This window comes from Orbicella faveolata, unplaced genomic scaffold (genome assembly GCF_042242905.1).
Source record: "Orbicella faveolata isolate gen_17 unplaced genomic scaffold, um_ofav_v1 contig_12, whole genome shotgun sequence".
NCBI classification, from domain to species: Eukaryota; Metazoa; Cnidaria; class Anthozoa; order Scleractinia; family Merulinidae; genus Orbicella; species Orbicella faveolata.
The window spans coordinates 682,543-699,846 of NW_028301539.1; the positions used below are offsets into that span (position 1 = coordinate 682,543).

At 41.8% G+C, this 17,304-nt stretch overlaps 1 protein-coding gene across 2 annotated transcripts; it reads right to left on the reverse strand.

Moving 5' to 3' along the window:
* Positions 1-985: 985 nt before the first annotated feature.
* LOC110067417 (uncharacterized) lies at positions 986-14,393 on the reverse strand. Of its 2 annotated transcripts, none has more exons than XM_089283528.1 (7): positions 14,303-14,393; positions 7,952-8,259; positions 5,111-7,311; positions 4,219-4,346; positions 3,505-3,625; positions 2,757-2,839; positions 986-1,840 (listed from the first exon to the last, which is right to left on the reverse strand). In XM_089283528.1, the coding sequence occupies exons 3-7, from the start codon at positions 7,280-7,282 to the stop codon at positions 1,789-1,791; spliced, it is 2,556 nt and encodes an 851-aa protein (XP_089139654.1). In that variant the 5' UTR covers positions 7,283-7,311; positions 7,952-8,259; positions 14,303-14,393; the 3' UTR covers positions 986-1,788. The 2 variants fall into 2 exon arrangements, with proteins under 2 accessions (XP_089139654.1, XP_089139653.1); XM_089283527.1 differs by lacking the exon at positions 14,303-14,393 and adding an exon at positions 10,466-10,663.
* Positions 14,394-17,304: the final 2,911 nt, after the last annotated feature.

Below are 17,304 nucleotides of genomic sequence, written 5' to 3' on the forward strand. Positions count from 1 at the left end.
CAACAATTCAATAAAATCTTTAAACAAGGAAGTCTGCTTACTAGCCAGGTGGCCCATTAGTCCGGTGCTTATCTCCCCCCAGTTTCATTAGCATGAAGCATCAAGGAGTATTTCTGCTCTGGTCCCCCTGGATGGGATGCAAGTCTATCACAAGGTTATACCCCTAGCATTAAATTGGCTGGTACCCATTTATACACCTGGGTGAAGAGTAGAGCAGAGTCTCTTTTGATCTTCCTAGAAAAATTGGGAAGAGGAAGGATCTTCCAAGTTTTTGTAGGAAGATCGAGGGAGACTCTGCTCACAGGGTAGGTCTAGAGAGGCACTGTGAGAGTCAAGTGTTTACCCAAGAACACAGTACAATATCCCTGGCCTGGGTTCTAACCTGAACCAGTCAATCCATAGTTGAGCGCACTATCCATGAGGCCACCACACCTCCTACTGAAGAGGTCCATAAACTAGTAACAAATACGAGACCACACTTCCCCTAAGTGGAGCAAAAAAGCATCCCAGTGATTCGAAGTGATTCTTGCAAAACATACACAAATTGTTAGGTTTATTGTATACTGGCATTTTTCAGGCTACTGGAAGAGTAAGAAAATATGGAGTAATGAAATTTATACCCAATAACAAACCGTCCGCATTGCAAAATCTAGACCAGTCAGGGAACCAATCAAGATGCTCCTTTTCATCGTAGATCAGTTTGAACAAGAATTGAAAAGTCGGAGAGTTTCAGATTCTTTTTAGCCCCTCGAATAGTAGCCCGACGCCAGTACGAAGCATTTGCCCCGACTATATGATTGTAGTCAGTGTAGGAAAAGTCGCCTAACACTGCTAAGTTCTCTTGCATCTTATAGTTAAAGATTGTTATGTAAGATTAACAATGAATGTTACTACAATGACATGCAGTCATCATAGCAACGATAATCCACCAAATTAGCCCGGCTCAAGGAATTCGAGAAAGGCAGTAATTATAAGTACAACTCAGGGACAACGAAAGTCATCTTTATTCTAATATCTTTCGTATTTCAGGAAACTCGAAGCGATGCTTAGTTACTGCTGTCTAAGGCTGCCTGTAACTAGGGAGCTTGCAGAAATATTGATCAATGCTTTAAAAATTAAAATAAGAGCCAAAGTTCACGTTGTTATTAAAAGGAAACTGATTTCTGCTAACAGCGTCTAAAGCTCGGTAATCGATCAGCTATTTTCGGTTTATTCTTAAGTATACAATCAGTTTACCAATATATTGCGACTGTAAATTTAACATAACCCGATACACTTAGATTTACAAAGAATATAACGATTTATGGAAAACTTAACTAATAAAACTTCGTTTCTAGGAAGCAAAATTCGTCCTTAAATTCGGTTACATGGCCTAAAGCTCGGTCGCTTATCGATTTTCGCCCACCATCAATTTATTAAGACTAAGTTTCAAATAAGTTAATAAAAGGTTTTATCAGAATTGTAACGCAACTATAGATGTATCCGAAGTCTGTTGGTTATATATTACTGTAATGATAGATTAAATAATAATTATAAGAATAATAGATTTATATAGCGCTAAAATTATCGAATATTCTAAAGCTCTTCACAATGTAAGATTAAGATTGCAGTAAAAATTTAAGAAAAATGTGTCTAAAAATAATACTATAAAATACTATGTTTTCTTAGTTTAAAGAAATAGGAAAAGTCTGGTAAAAATGTATTTTGTAAATCTTCAACAGGCAGCTGGTAACGCAAATTTTTGTCATATATCTTGCTGCACACTAGTACGAGAATCTGATCAACACGTCACTGTGATCCCTGACTGTATAAAGGATGGCGACATATTGGACAATTCCTCCTGGAATAAGAAGCAAAGGAAAATACAGTTCATATATATTACGTACACCCAAACGCAAATAAACAACATTCAAACACTGAGTGAAGGCAGAAAGATAGCCACATTTCAACAGGGTTAGCCGGTGAAAGGCTCTGGCTAGAAGGTACTAGAAGGGTCTGACCCCGGCTAGAAGGGCCGTGAAGTGAAGTGGCCGAGGGGGTTTGGGGTCTTCGCTCTTTCGTCGCGCTCTCTCTTCGCCCAATCCTCAACTAAGGGATCTATTCTCAGGCTACCACAGGACCTTAAATTTCACCAGGTTCTTACGTCGTACGTACGTCTGTTATTTCATTTGCTGCGCGTGCTAAGTTATTATTTGAAACAAGTATTCCTCTCAGACAAACCCCCCTCTTGTCCTTATTATTAAGAAACCAGAAACTACAAGGGACCGCATACGATAAACGCTGCCAACATAGGATCTACAAGAGATCTGATCAGCCAAAAAAATGTATGAAGACAAGCAATAAACTGCAAGGCTGATACTACGTGAAAAACGTTTCGAGACACCAACATGACAAGAACCGATAAAGTAGGATCGCAACAGTGGACAGCTGTTTCGTCCTTCTTGGGGCTCGTCAGCTAGCACTGTGTAGCGAAGATATGTAACGCCAGCCCAACAGCCAACGCACATAAATTGCAAAATGACCTGTACACTATATCAAGTTCCGTACTTTGAAATCACTTGCGCCCCGAAACAAGCGTTGCCACATCACGTGTTTCGGGGCGCAAGGAGACAAAGTGTCAAGATTGGTGTCTCGAAAAGCAAAAGAATAAATTATTATTAATTTCCCCCACCTCTTCAGCAAAAAGATTTTGAAAGATCATGCGGACATTTCATCACTACCATCAAGAAACATTGCGACATTTCAAGCATACTTACACGCCGTTTTGTATCATTGCAATGGCGCACTCCCTGTGAACCTTGTGTGAGCATGGCAGGATCTGGCAACCGCTGAACGCATCCTAAAAGTAGAGTCAAGAAATAAAAAGTATCAGTGCAAAAGAAAAATCTCAAAATAAATATATTTTGCAGCATTTTCTGCAACTATGAAGCCCCGCAGACAATTATATGTAAGAAGGACTAAGAGACATGACTGACAAACATTCACTTCACTGTTTCACAAGGACAAGTCTCCTTTGTGACGTTTCCACCCGGGGGGGTACTTCCAGAAAAGGTGGGTGGGGGTGTGCGGCCCACTTCCCAAAACCCTTACTCTATCTATGACCAAAATCTGCTTTTTTTTGCTACCCTATTTATGACCTATCCAAAAGTTTGATAGCCTATTTATGACCGTTGCAGCTGGCACAGTTGCCTCAAACATAAGTTATGAAATGCTTTTGTTGACGGTTTTATCGATAAAGATGAGAAGGTAGCTTCTTCCAAGAAACACACCCAATTCAAGACCAGAGTGCTAAAACCATACCCTATTTATAACCAAAACGGCCAAAATCGATACCCTCTTTATGACCACAACGGCTGAAAAACCCTACCCGTTGGGGCCGCACAAACCTATATAGCCCATATAAGGGAAGTACCCCTCCCCAGGCGTTTCCACCCTTGCCGCTGAGGAAGAACATCATTGCCACGTGAAACTGAAGGAAGTTACATAACCATAATCTGACATTACCTCCAAACAAATACAACACTCGTCGTGTCCAGAATCCGGTCTGCACTTGTGTTTTCCTTCCAGTCTTTTGTCCAGGCAAACATTGCAAACATCACAGTGAAAGGATCTGTCCCTGTAGATTCTGCAGATTGGAAAAGAAGAAAAAAAAAAGTTATGTTCCACGTTTTTCCAGTATTTACCGACTTCGTAATTTTAGATGTTTCGTAACAAAGAAATCAGTGGGAAATTAGAGCTTGTAATAAAAAAGTCAATGTTCCGGCCGTAGTAAGGAAATAACCTTTATCCCTTCAACCAGGTTAAATTCAATAGTCTATTTCCATCTTTTGGTAAAAGCAGGCAAAACATGTTGCCTTTTTATTCCCTAATTTGCCAATTTGTCGCCAAAACTAGAGAAAACAAACGGCCATCAACGTAAATGTATTTTATTAGGCCTAAATTGAAAACAGTGTTAACACAGTGTTTATGTTGTTTTTAATTGAACTGTCCCGATCTAGCGGTCTATGGAAGTTTACAAGTTTGCACTCGCCGGTCAGGTTTTATTTTTTGCAGGTTTATTTAACCTGTGTCACTATCTGGGAGCCTAAGAAGGACATGAAAATTCTTTGTACATAATCCTCGATGGAACAAATAAACAAGCTAAGAAACAAACAAGCATGCAGACAACAAAACAAACAAAGAGATGAAACGTCAAAATGGAGAACTGAGACCACCTACCGGCATATTCCACACTTGTCGCAGTGAAACGGGTTTTTGTCTACACCTGTAAAATGTTTGCATCTAAAACAGAAATACTCGGACAGTCTGGCACCACAGCTGCTACAGGTCTGACTTCCTTCACTTATCTGAAATATCAAAACAAAACAAAACAAAACAAAAAAAATATTCACAACAGTGAAGGACACCTCAAAAAGGCGCGCTTTGAGGGCAAAGACCGTGCTGTCATTGCCGACAATTGACCAATTTTGATATATTAAAATTCAGTCTAAAACAATAGACCTCAGGACGAGGCTCTGAGGAATGACTACGGAGTTTGTGGGGTTTATTGTGTTAGGCTAAATTTTAATATATCGAAATTGGTCTATTCACGTTACAACATTGCGCGTGATGGCGGAAGCGATTTTTATTGTGCGAATTGTTGCAGAAAAAGAACTGTTTTCTAGCTCTGCAACAATATATAAAACAGCTGCATGTCCGTCAAATATCTAACGTAATGAAGTGGTAGAATTGTCAGCGTGAGTCGCTTTCTCTAAGTGAGTACCGGTGCGGTTTATTTAACTGACTACGAGAAGTGTTCTTACTTGATCTTCTGGTCAAATCGTTCACGAGAGCTTTTATGCAAATAACGAACCGCAAGAGCGGAAAGCTGGCAGTTTACATATAGAGGTTGCTTGGATTCTAGAGTTGGAGAGCTAAGAATTGGAGATAAAGTTTTAGTGCTTTGAATGTGACTTTGCAGGAATATATTTTAGTGCTCAACGTTTTATTTCAGCTGCCACGTTGGCCATCTTTGTACCAACCAGCGGCTATCTTCAGATAACCTCGTTTTCGTTCTCTCCCTAATTGATTCAAATCTAATTTTAGTGATTGATTAAAATAAGCCACTGACCTCTTCTTCGTGACCGCAGCTAGCGCACTTGACATGCGTCGCTTGGTTTGCCTTCTTATCATCAGCGTCACACGCCCCTGATCCATTGTGACAGCGGTGGCACGGGTAAAACACTCCACAGCATGGAAACCTCACACTACAACGCCGCTGATAATGCTCGCATTGCCACAGCGGACTCTCTTGAACTGGTGCCCGTTCTGCCACGGCCATATCTTCTCTTTCTCTTGCTTCTCTTTCTGCTCTTTCTCTCGTTTCCCGTTCTTGTCTTTCTCTCCTTTCTCTCGCTTCCCTTTGTCTCTGTTCTCTTATCTCTCTCTGTCTTTGTACCTCTTCCCTTTGCCTTTTAGTTCGTTCTTCTCGCTCTTTAAGAACTCTCTCCACTATGGCGCATGCCTCAGCCACCTTTCGCTCCAGTGCAACCAGCGAATTATCTTCAGTGGAGGTTGTGGCTTGCGAAAGGTGGAGGTTGTGGCTTCCTGGCATTGTACCTGAAGAGGATTGCGATGTTAAGGGTTCACTGGCTGCAGTTTGGAAATTGAGGCTTGCATTCGGTAAAGTAACGCTGGGAAGTGTGACTGCAGGGGCAGATGGGTTTACCGCAGGTGAATTCACTGCTGGCTCATTCCTGAGAGCAAGGTCTCCAATAGTTGAAGGGTCGGTTCGATATCTGTTATAATCGTATCTTGGCCAGCGCCAAGAGGTTTCGTAGTTGCCTGGCATCCAAGTCTGCCTGTTTAACGAATCATCACCCTGGGTACCAGTGGCGCCTATAAAATGTTCCAAGACATTGGGATGTGAGGGAGATTCATCATGGGATGTTAACCAGGATTCAGCTCGATTAGATATACGTTGGTCTTCTGAAGGAAAGTTTGAAGAAGTTCTTCCTGATTGTGGCTTTTGTTGATTTGACAACTGCCATCCAGTTCCTAAGCCCGTCATTGGCGCTACTGGCTGGTAACCCACATTTCGAGGGTCCCCATACCGTGGATTCAACCCCCTGGGATAAGCACGATCTTGTAACGGCTCACTTCTATCTGGAAAAGAAGGCCCGGGCAGGCTCCATGATGTCGAGGAGTTGTCATTACTAGTGATGGAAGTATGGGGCCAGACAGTGGAAGAGGTAGATTCGCTGGTTGGCAAGTCATTATCGTCAGTGTTTGAGCTGTATGGAAGACTTTGATCGGTGGTATGCCGGGCAAGGAATCCTTGACTAATACCAGTCACATCTAGAGATGGTATCTTCCCATCGTGAAGGTCTGGGTCAACCACATTGCTAAGCACTGGTGTCTGTGATGAAGTCTTTGGTCTTGCTCCCTGACTTGTGACATTACTAGCTATAGATACGATCGGAGACTTTTTCCTATGTGCGTAGGGAGTGGTACCTCCTGCCGCTAAAAGCTTGGCGTTATCGTCATCTTCACTACTTCTACTACTGTCTTCGTTTTTGTCGTACACTTTTTCACCAGAAATTTTGTCGTTGCTGCTGCTTCCTGGCCTGCGATAAATATTCTCATTGCTGTTGATTTTTTCTTCGTTAGAGCTGCTAATATGGAAGCTAAAACTTGACTCCTGTGTTAGAGATTCATTGACTCTGTCCGACACCACAGAGATATTACCCTCTGGACACGAATAAGAAGCGTCTTGACCTATGTCGCCATTCTTGTCATATTCATCGTCATCGTTATCGTTATCGTCACTCTCATCGTCGCCGTCGCCGTCACCGTCGCCGTCGTTGTCGCTGTCGCTGTCGCTGTCATCACCATGATCATCGTCGTCATCATCAAGACTGTCATCGCCATTATCACATTTGTCATCGTCATTGCATTCAATTTCCTGATTATCGCCGTCGTTATGAGCATTATTATCATCATCATTATCATTCTCATCACTATCATGAACACGATCATTAGCATCATTATCATCTCCGTCTTTGTCACCATCTAGAGAACTATGTACGCTGTCTTCGCTATCGCTTAAGTAATTTGCATACCCATTAAGAAATGTCCGAGTTCCTTCAGTATTTGTGTTTCTAGCACCACGATCTTTAAGAGCAGATATTGAAGATTTAAGGTCATCTTTTAGCCTTGATGGCACCTTAGTGCTGGGTAATTCTGAGTATCGCCAGCTCATCCTGGGGCTGGGTTGGTCTGGTTCGTCACGTGAATGCTCCATTTTGTATTCTTGCAAAGCAGCCGCAGCTCCTGCATGAAAAATAATCAAACAGATAGGTAGACTTAATCTTCGTGCACAATACTGTCATATCAACAAAGAATTAACATAAATCAGTGAGACTCAAAAAAGACTACTCTGCTACAGATTCTACACAGTGTTCCACAATTTTTCCAGATTGTGGCCGGGTTCATTGAGGCAAGGCATGAAAATTAAATCCAGGATATTGAAAGTGGCTGTGTCCACATTTATGCAATAGATGAGACTCACAAGATTGTGGTCTGATTAAAGATCAAAGTGTACTGGAACCACATTATAGGCTTGCTAAATAATAATTTAAAGATGCTTTGTGTTTCTTGGCCGTCCCCTCTTCCTCTTACCCCGGGTCTTCAAGGACAGGGCTTGCCTCCTGATGTTGGTTGGAGGTTTGCGGAGAATGTGACCTACACATGGCTGCACATGACGCAGGGACCTGGGAGGAGATTGGGGCTGACCAGGAACCAGCTAGAGAGGAAAGCAGATCATATTGTCTTGGGAAAGCCCAAGACAGAGATGCCTGGAGGATCCTTAACGGGGACCAATGTGCCCCAGGAGTGGAAGGGGGGTTGGGTACTAGGCGTAAGTTACTAAGTAGGTAAAATACAAATGAAGGAAAAAGCGTCAAGACCATACCATTACTTTCTTTATTCTTCTGTCTCTGTAGATCGTTCCCGGGCCGGTAGCTTGCAAGTTTTAAATTTCTTTGCGCGAGATCCCGCTCAAATAGAACACGGCCATATTCACTTTCCAACAAATGACAGTTCGCACAGTGTTGCGTGTTTTCGTTGCACGCTTCATCGATTTGTTGCTCGCCTTGCCATGTTATTTCACCTGCAGGTGAATTTTTAAGATGTCCTCTGATGTCCTTATCCAGTTGGCTATTCGTTTGCTCCGTTGCTGGTACTTTTAGTAACGACGTATCAGTCTTGTATTGAGCGTCTCTGAAATTAAAGAAAGGCAATACCATCAAAAACCATCTGAAACTGCTTCAAATAAAAAATGAAATGGGAGTCACTTTCGATATTAAAGTTGCCAAAATTGAGCGAGACGAAAAGTGCGAAGTCTATCACTCCACTCCAGTCCAGTCCAAAGGTCAACGTACTGAGTAATTATGTTTTAGCTGTCAACTGCGACAGTAATACATGTATTGCAACAGGTGGTTTTTTTTTTTCTGGCGTCCTCTCAAAGGAGAGAGAGTGAGTTCAATGTATAATAAAAGTAGATAACCGCGGCCAAATATGTGAACAGTTTGACATTAGAGTTGATATCGATTCAATTTACCTTCCAATTTTAATTTTGACTTTTCTAGTCAAACTTAAGTATCAGGTAACTTTGAAAAAAAACTTTCGCGGTGTAACAATCCGTTATTGTAAACACTTTTATTATGTGACTGAGAAAATTACTTCACTCACTGAGAGGAATTAACCGATTTATCGTTTTAATTTTGCACTGCACTGCACTGCACTGCACTGCACTGCACTGCACTGCAACTAACACAGGCGTTCTTTCAAATTGCACTCGCCTAAAGGCTCGTACAATTTTGAGAGAACTTTCAAATATCACTTGTAGTGTAATCATGATTTATTGCACTCGAATTCATACGATTGCCTATACTAATTTTCATCACTACAAAGAAACTAATGACCAGTCAGCATGAACTCTGACTTGTAATTTCAGTGGAATTACTTCATTGCCCAGTATTAACATCTTACCAAAGTTAACCACAGGCGTTTTGTCACACGGCAATGGGTGATCTAATCAAAAATGCAAGTGATCACTATAATAAGACGCAGCTTTAACACGTACATGTGTCCTCTGTTGAACATCGCAACCTTATTGTGACTTTGCTGAGCTTGCACCGATGTTTTTTTGCGTGATTCAGTGTGACTCAGCTATTTTGATATCTAAATTTGCTGATAAATTGACAGTGAATTGATTATGGAAGCCAACGTGAACAGCGAGGAAACGTTAATTCCGCGGACAGTTGGATGAATAAAATTTCTGTTTCTTTGGAGAAGAATGGTGAATGTTAGTAATGTTTTAAGGCCTCTAGTCCTCGCAAGTTTGCAAGACGGTAACCCCGTTAAATGAACCGCCCTGCGAGCAGAGGTCCTTTTTCTCGGAAGATCGAAGGGACCTCTGCTCGCAGGGTAGGTGCAGGCGGCGCACTTGCTCATCGTAACGTTTTTTGTTACGTTGACTCGTACTCAGGGTGTGTTATTGTATCCTCATTTTCCAGGACTTTCTTTGCTCGTAGAACTGGCTGAATTACAAACCAAAAATATTCACAGTCAAGAATCACCGTGACCTAGCAAATAAAATGGCACGTCATTACCCGAGATGCGGCCTCCTACGCAGACTCGTCACAACCGGAAATGACTATGAACTATGTCATGGTTTTAAAAATGCATTCGAGACAATTCTTTCTTAAATTTATACAGTCTTGTCGTTCCATTCGATTTATTTACGTGTACTCTGATCGTTTTAAAATTCTTAAGACATCACCACTATTACATCGTGAAATCAGACGCGTTGCTTTCTGTAAACGGAGCATTCGTATGGTCGTTGCGCAACGCCTAGAGCGACAGCCAACAGTACTTAATGTCTTGAAGCATTAGAGTCTGAGACTTTGATCGCACTTGAATTCACCAATTATTGCTATGTTGGGTGTTCTCTTTCTTTTCCTCTTATTATCAAGCGCTGAGTTAGATTTCTACCAGATCAGCAATACTGGGAGTACTACTTCACGTAGTCACGCTAAACAGAAGCCACGTGTCAACCACGCGGGAAATTTTTCAAACGTTTCAAGCATCCTCTTCACAAATGTATAATAGGTGAGCAGTAGAATTTTTTAAACTTCTTCTTACCATCATCAACAACAAAACGTACACAACGTGTACACATGGCTAAAACCTGCTATTTCTATATCAAATGCTATGATAAATTATTTGATGTCAGTGTCTGTGTATTTGTTGTGCCGTCCTTACTAACTGTACAAATTGATGCGCTAAAATGTTACTTAGTTATTCTGTTTTTTGTCATCATTATCACATCGTCTCTACAGATTTGAAGTTGAAGTTAAGAATTCAGGCCAAAAATCACGAAAGACTGTGAATTTAGCATTTCGTCATTTAAAACTGTACTCACGCGAAGTTCGGCTCGTGGGAATCCCCTTCAAAATTTCTCATCAACTTTGTTTACAAACCACGGAAGCTTCCAGCGAGAATCACCCAGTAACAGGTTAGAAATTGACGTAGTGATCTTAACAGGAGCAACAAAACACTACTATGTCGAAGCAAGATCTAGACGACTGGAGATTCAAGCGATTGGTTTTTCGAACCACGTTGGTGTAGGGCGGCGGGGGAAGGTAAAAGATAAAATAGTATTCCACCTACTAAATTTCTTTTCAATTCCGTCACTGAGTCATAGTTATGAAAAGTACGACTGGTCAGATTAAAAGAAAGCCATTTGCCATTCCTATATGGTTGAAGACAAAAACATTATATTTTATTTCATGTAAGATATAGGAATTGCGTTCCTGAATTCCATACGCGGTTGTTTGATAATACTCGTGGAAGTTTGGGCGAACTCAAAGCAGCTGTGGAAACACTCCGCGGCCTACGACTCGTGTTATTAAACCGAGCTTTCTTTTTTCTTCATTGACATAACCTGGCAATCGGTTAGTTGACTTAGTTTGGCGGCAGTTGCATACGCAGCGAGGAAAAATAGGGTTGTGGTTTGGTACGAGATTGCGAGAAGCGAACTTTACCCAACAACAACTAGACTACATTGTCACGCAACTTGCCTAAATGGCTCTCGACAATTGAGTGGGGTTACGTCTTTCTGCACCTCTAGATCTCCAACCCCTTCTTACGCCCGTTCCAAACGCCGCTCCGTTCATGCGCCGAACCTAACTGATGAGTTAAGTACGGCAGAAGAGCGGCGTTTGATTCACTTTGGTTCGGCAGGTTGGGTTTGGTGCGGCAAACAACATTAAATTCGGCAGGGTCTGTCGCACCATGCGACATTGGAGCGGCAGCTGATTCATTCCGCTTCGAGTTATGAGAAACGGGACTGTATAAGCGAGTTTCTTTAGCGCAAATTCAGTTTTTTCTTTTTCTTCGCGATAATAGCCCAGCTTATGAGATTTCCCTTCAACAAGTCGAATTAGCTGGGAGAAAACCTGTCTAAATACAAACACTGAACCTTGAGTTTAAATTTGCATCCCTAAATATTGCTATAACAGCGAAAGGTTAGTCACAGCTTTTCTATTTGGACAGAGTTCTTGCATTCAGAACGCATATTTTCTCGTCGAAAATTGTTACCTCCGGCTTTCCGAATTAAGTTCGACGCAAGTACGCCGTCTGATCCAGCCGTCGCTCCAAAGTCTCGCTATCTTTTTTAACTGTGCAAACTAAACAATAGAGTGTGTGCACGTGACGTCATGAAATTCTCAAATCCAAAACTACAGAGCCCCTAAAGGTTTTATCCTCATGAAGAGGTACTACATTTACATCTGTTTACAACTTTCCAGCTCAATAGCGTCCTTCGTTTCGAAACCAGCGCATTTTCAATTTCGGAGTCATGGCGGTGCGTGACCTGAAGGTAAGATCGCTTTTGTCGAAAAATATACACTTATCTCGTGATTTTTAGCCATTTTAGGAGTTAAAGTATTAGGAAAAGTGCTTGTGTAAATATCTTTTAGTTCGCTTCAGAAAATCAGTTGTCTAGATAGCCAAAGTAAGTTCCAGATGTTTACGCTCTTTTCCTGCCGCCATACTGGAGGATTAAGGAGGTCCTCCAAAGGTCCTCCAACACCACCCTCTATAATTTTGCGCGGAAAATTTCGACGAATGTCTCAACTTTGGGACAACGCACACACCTTAAACGTGGAGAGCTGTCTTCTTTATTCATCGCCTATATCACAATTTCGTGACTTTATCCACAGAATAGTTTTGGATTTTATTCTTTATTGCGTGACAATGCACACACTCTATATCGTGCCTCTACAAATGACCGCTTCAGGCTATTGCTATTGGTCATGGTCACGTTTGAAATAACACCCGGAAATACGTCAGCTTTTTAATTCCGGGGCGTGCAAACCAACACGAACTGCTTAGCTGGCACATTTTAAAATGTAATGCTATAACATTGAAAGGCAAGTTAAAATTTGCCTTTCAACCTAAACTGTTCCTCAGCGAAGTGAACAACTGAACTCCAGATATCATGATGCAAATTTTGATATAAATTTGAGTATTGCAACAAGGAAAACGTTGATTTTGTGCACAATTACAGATCAGAGCTATTTGCGCGCTCGTTGGCTTTCTGCAAAGTAAGCAATAAACATTGCCTTGAAGGTAAAATTATGAAGAAAATTATGATATTACAGCAATTTTGTTGATACAAAGATGTAGATTTATAAATGAAACACCTTCCGTTAATAATAACTACACTGATATATTCACTCCTCCATGCCTATGCCGACAGCAGAGTCGACTTCGATTTTTCTCGGATGATGGAGGGCCAGAGACCCTGCTCGCAAGTTAAGTCTAATCCTGTGCAAAATCTATATATCACAAAAAACACTTTATTCGCTCATTGACTATGATTTTTACCGGCGCACCTATGTAATATTTTCGCATAAGATCGAAACAAGTTTCGCCTAGACGCTGAAATTATCTTTTTACGGCCAAAAGACTGTGACTAAGATAAATGAAGAAGTGGTGTTTGCCTGTGTAAAATGACAAACGGACTTCATAATTATCAGCTTACAGTTGGGAAGACAGTCTTCCTCGCTCTCAGACACTTCTGAAAGCGCTGTAAACAGAGACGAACTTGGGAGATAAGCTTTGATAACTGTCAGAACGTTTACGCGTTCACTTGTTGATGAGTGTTGTTTGCATATGATGTTATGATGTGCCTTCGTTTATTTTGTCATGTGAGCTCGTGAAAATTCCCGACGAAACTTACGTCATACCGATTTTCATCGTCTCGCCCCGGAGTTTCTGAAAATGCTATAAGACGGGAGAAAAACATCTTAGTATATTCCCGCCAAGGGTTATAAAAGATAATTGATTGATCTCGGCCCCTAATTTCGGGGAAGAGAGCGAGGGAAATATAATCAAGCCTCCCAGCCGGCTGTCTGGAAAACCCGAATAGCGAACAGCGAATAGTCGCGAATAGCGAACAGCGAATAGTCGCGAATAGTCCCGAATAACGAATAGCGAATAGTACGAATAGTGCGAATAGTGGCGAACAGTCTCGAATAGTGGCGAATAGTGGCAAATAGTTGCAAATGGTGGAAAATAGTAACAAATAGGGTACCCAGTATCGCGCAGTCAACCTCGTAGCAACTACGCTTATCAGGAGAAAAGGTGTTTCTAAACGTAATTTCTTTTGTTTTAACCGCTGCAATAGCGTAAATAAGTCTTTATTAGGTTATCATTGTGTTTTCTGTTTTCTTAATGTCGGCGATGGACGGCCTACTAGCCTGAGTCCGGAGAAGAAAAGGTAATAAATTCACTGAAGTTCTGTTGCTTATTTGGATAATTAATTAACGCTGGATATTAGATCTAAAGCGGTGACTATTGACGACTATTCGTTGCTATTCGCCACTTTTCGCGACTGTTCGCCACTATTCGCACTATTCGAGACTATTCGCCATTCGGGTTTTCCAGACATCCCTCGCAGCCGTCGGTTATCGTGGTTCTCGTAGCCTAAAGCGACTAGGAGTAATAGCCATGCTACTGGTTACCCTCAGCATCAGTCTCTAATTCTCCTCTCATTCGAAAGCCACGAGAGACCTGAGGATTGAGGTTTGTCGACAAAGTTAAGGCCTTAAGGACTAAAATTAAATCGATCTCAGAAGTATTCAGCGTCCGTGAACCACGTGGCGGGTTGCTAGTCAATAAAATAGTGACACAGTTCTTAAAAAATTTCGTTAACTTGGCTGCTCTCCTGAAACAACCATCAAAGGACACTTACTTCAGATGGTGAGTACTAGGGGTCCGATTGAATGGAGACCAATAGAAGTTGGAACATACAGATGAAGGAAAATAACGGCTCTCATTTGCTAACACATCCTGCTAACAAATAATTTAATACTGAAAATAAAACTAAAAATTCCTTGGTGGATAAAGCGTGGTTTAATTTTCCGCATTTCACTCGTGACACTGACGCTCTGTCCGTAACGTATTTCATTTGTAAACGCAGCAATGACAGTGTAAATGACATGAAAAATAATTTGAAAGGCCTTAGTGCTGTTGCCACGACAACAATTTTGCCGCTGGTGCTGTCTTAATAAAAACTGAAAATCCCAGGTTTTGTCGTAAACCAATAACCATCTACCCCACCCAATCTAATGAATGGAGTTAAGACAATATGGGAACCATCTCTGTTCCAAGTAAGACCCTTTGTCTCACTTTAGAGGTTGCAAATGGGGATATTTGTTTTTTTGACAGAAAGAGATTGGAGCCGAAAGAGTTGCTATGGCAACAGCACGAAGGGTGTCATTTTGTTTCTTTTGTGATGTACATTTGTGGTGCCAAGTTTCAAGAACACTGCTTCAATATTTCTAGAGATATCTCTAAAACGAATAACGATATTTCAAAAAGAAAAACGCCATTCTTCTCTATTTTGAAAGGCCTCTCAAATAAGCATAAATTATTTTTCATGTCATATACACTTCAAGGACGTGAAGCGTTATGACCTGCAGTTCAAACTAAAACGATCAAAATCGCTCACCGCTTCGATCGAAAACGCATACATTTGAAAACACTCTCCAGAGTGGTAATATTTGAAAATGGAGCTCTATCTTGTAAGTGTGGAAAGAGAAAGTTAAACGGGCGCTTTCGAAAACCGACGCCCCAACCTAGTACAGTCCCTGAACTCTCCTTTCTTTCCGCCCTATATAGGGGTTGATCAGGGACTGGACTAGCTGTAATCTCGTACTCAGAGCCTTCGCTCCCGTTGACCCTGGAAGTCCGAAAATATCGGACTTCCGATTGAATTGTGCATGCGTACTGAGCTAACAAGCATCCTTTCCATTGTTTCATCGAGCCTGAGATTCGCTCGTTTCGTCGGCTTGCGCGGTAAAGCCCTGGCCAAACGGAGTCGCAGGTAGACGCAAGTTCTCAACTTGCGTCTACTTGCGACTCCGTTAATCGTTTGGCCAGGCCTTGCGTGCAGTTCCGTTGACTTGCGATGACTTGTGCTCACTTTGGTCGAGATCAAATTTGTACGCAAGTCGACGCAATTTTTTCACCGTTTGGCCACCCAACCCAAGTCAACGCAAGTTGAGTGACGTCTATTAACCTATTATTAGCCAATGAAATACATGATATGTCTGCCTTGAAATGGGTTTTTTGCGACCTGCGCGTACTTGCGAGGAAACTTGCGAGTCCGTTTGGCCACCCAACGCAAGTCTCTACGCAACTTCAACTTGTGGCTACTTGCGACTACTTGGGAGTCCGTTTGACCAGGGCTTAAGGAACGAAGCTTGCACTAGGTACGAGAATGGGAACGAGATTGAAAACGCTAGCTTCATTCACATAACATACGCATGTGCAAATTACGCTTTTAGTGTTTCCTCGTAACATGTCAGAGCTTTCAAGCGTTTAAGTGTGGAAGAGGAATTCACGGCATAAACGGTATTGTAGACGATTGATGCGTTTCGTACCGAAAACGCACGTGATGCATGTGATGGCATGTGAACGCGGCACGAGACTTTATTGTGTGAAGTGATGTTGCCAAGTAAGTTAAGTAAGACAACATATCATTTCGGTCACATTGACGATGCGAAGAAAAAAGATAAACGGCGAGCACCATTTTATAATAAAAATCCATCAACCTGTCGTCTCCTATGCAGCCGTGACTTGTGTCGTCACGCAACGTTACTACACGGGAAGCGTTGCGTGAATGCCTACACTGCACATGATAACCAGTGACCCTAAGGTAAGGTTAACTAGGAAAGTGTGTGCTGTCGGTGTTATAAACCGGTGTCCGTAGTAAGCGGGGTAATGTAAAAGAAGGTGTGTATCAGTGTCCGTTATTCGCGGTATCCCTAAAGAGGAGTTGCAACGTTCTTATTGGCGCGTGATTATGATCTGCTTCCATTTTTTTGAGGAATAAAAACTAGCGGTAAAAAAGAAAACGAAGGACGTTTTGACCTCTTCGAGTTCATCAGTCCAATTACATGTAAAAGAAAGCAAATGAAATTTGCACGTATAGGTAAAATCTAATCGAACTGCTTGCACATTTTTTCCTACTGCATTACTCTGGAGTAGTGTCCATCGGCCTAGGGATAATTTCTTATGTTGAGTTATGTTGCGAAATGCCTGTAGCTCTCAAGTACCACTAAAGCCACGTGCTTCTCCGTCAGCGCTTCGAAATAGAAATGTTGTAAGATGAGAATGCACGTGGTCTCCGTTAGTTCTTTAATGTCTCTGGTCTAAGAACTCAGTCTTACCAATTTCTTCCACTTTTTGCCATAACCAGCAAAATATATTCATTCGAATATGCAATAGTATCCACAATTTAGCCCACGACGTACGAAACAACACATATCGGTCTACTTACCCGAACGAGTTTGGGAGAGGGAATCCCCCTCAAAATTCCGTGTCTATTACGTCGATGTGATTCTTCGTGCAAAAATCGTCCAAAGTGGGAAATCGATGTGACGCTTCGAATTCTTAATTAACGGAAGCCGAAGACAATGTTAGTTTTCGATCTCCTTACGAAATGGAAGTGGAAATGTTTGCTAGAGTTTGTTATCCGAGCCGATCGAGTTTGCCCTTAACCTCAATTGCGAAATATCAAATACTCTGATAGGCTCTGTCCGCTCTGCTGATGTAGAAGACTTTCCATATACGATTGTGATGATTTGCACGTGAGAGCAAAATAGAGGGTCTCCGGTAGGTATCTTCAATCCTTCCATCCCGACCGGAATTTTCCCTCAATCCCTGGAGATCCCGAAGGTTTCTGAAGTC

Excerpts from the sequence above, each read along its gene's own strand:
- LOC110067417 (XM_089283527.1), bottom strand. The coding sequence starts at position 10,506 with ATGAGAAATTTTGAAGGGGATTCCCACGAGCCGAACTTCGC. Across the intron at positions 8,260-10,465 it reads TCCCACGAGCCGAACTTCGC|AGACGCTCAATACAAGACTG; the intron begins GTGAGTACAGTT and ends CTTTAATTTCAG. Across the intron at positions 4,347-5,110 it reads GCTGCGGTCACGAAGAAGAG|ATAAGTGAAGGAAGTCAGAC; the intron begins GTCAGTGGCTTA and ends TTGATATTTCAG.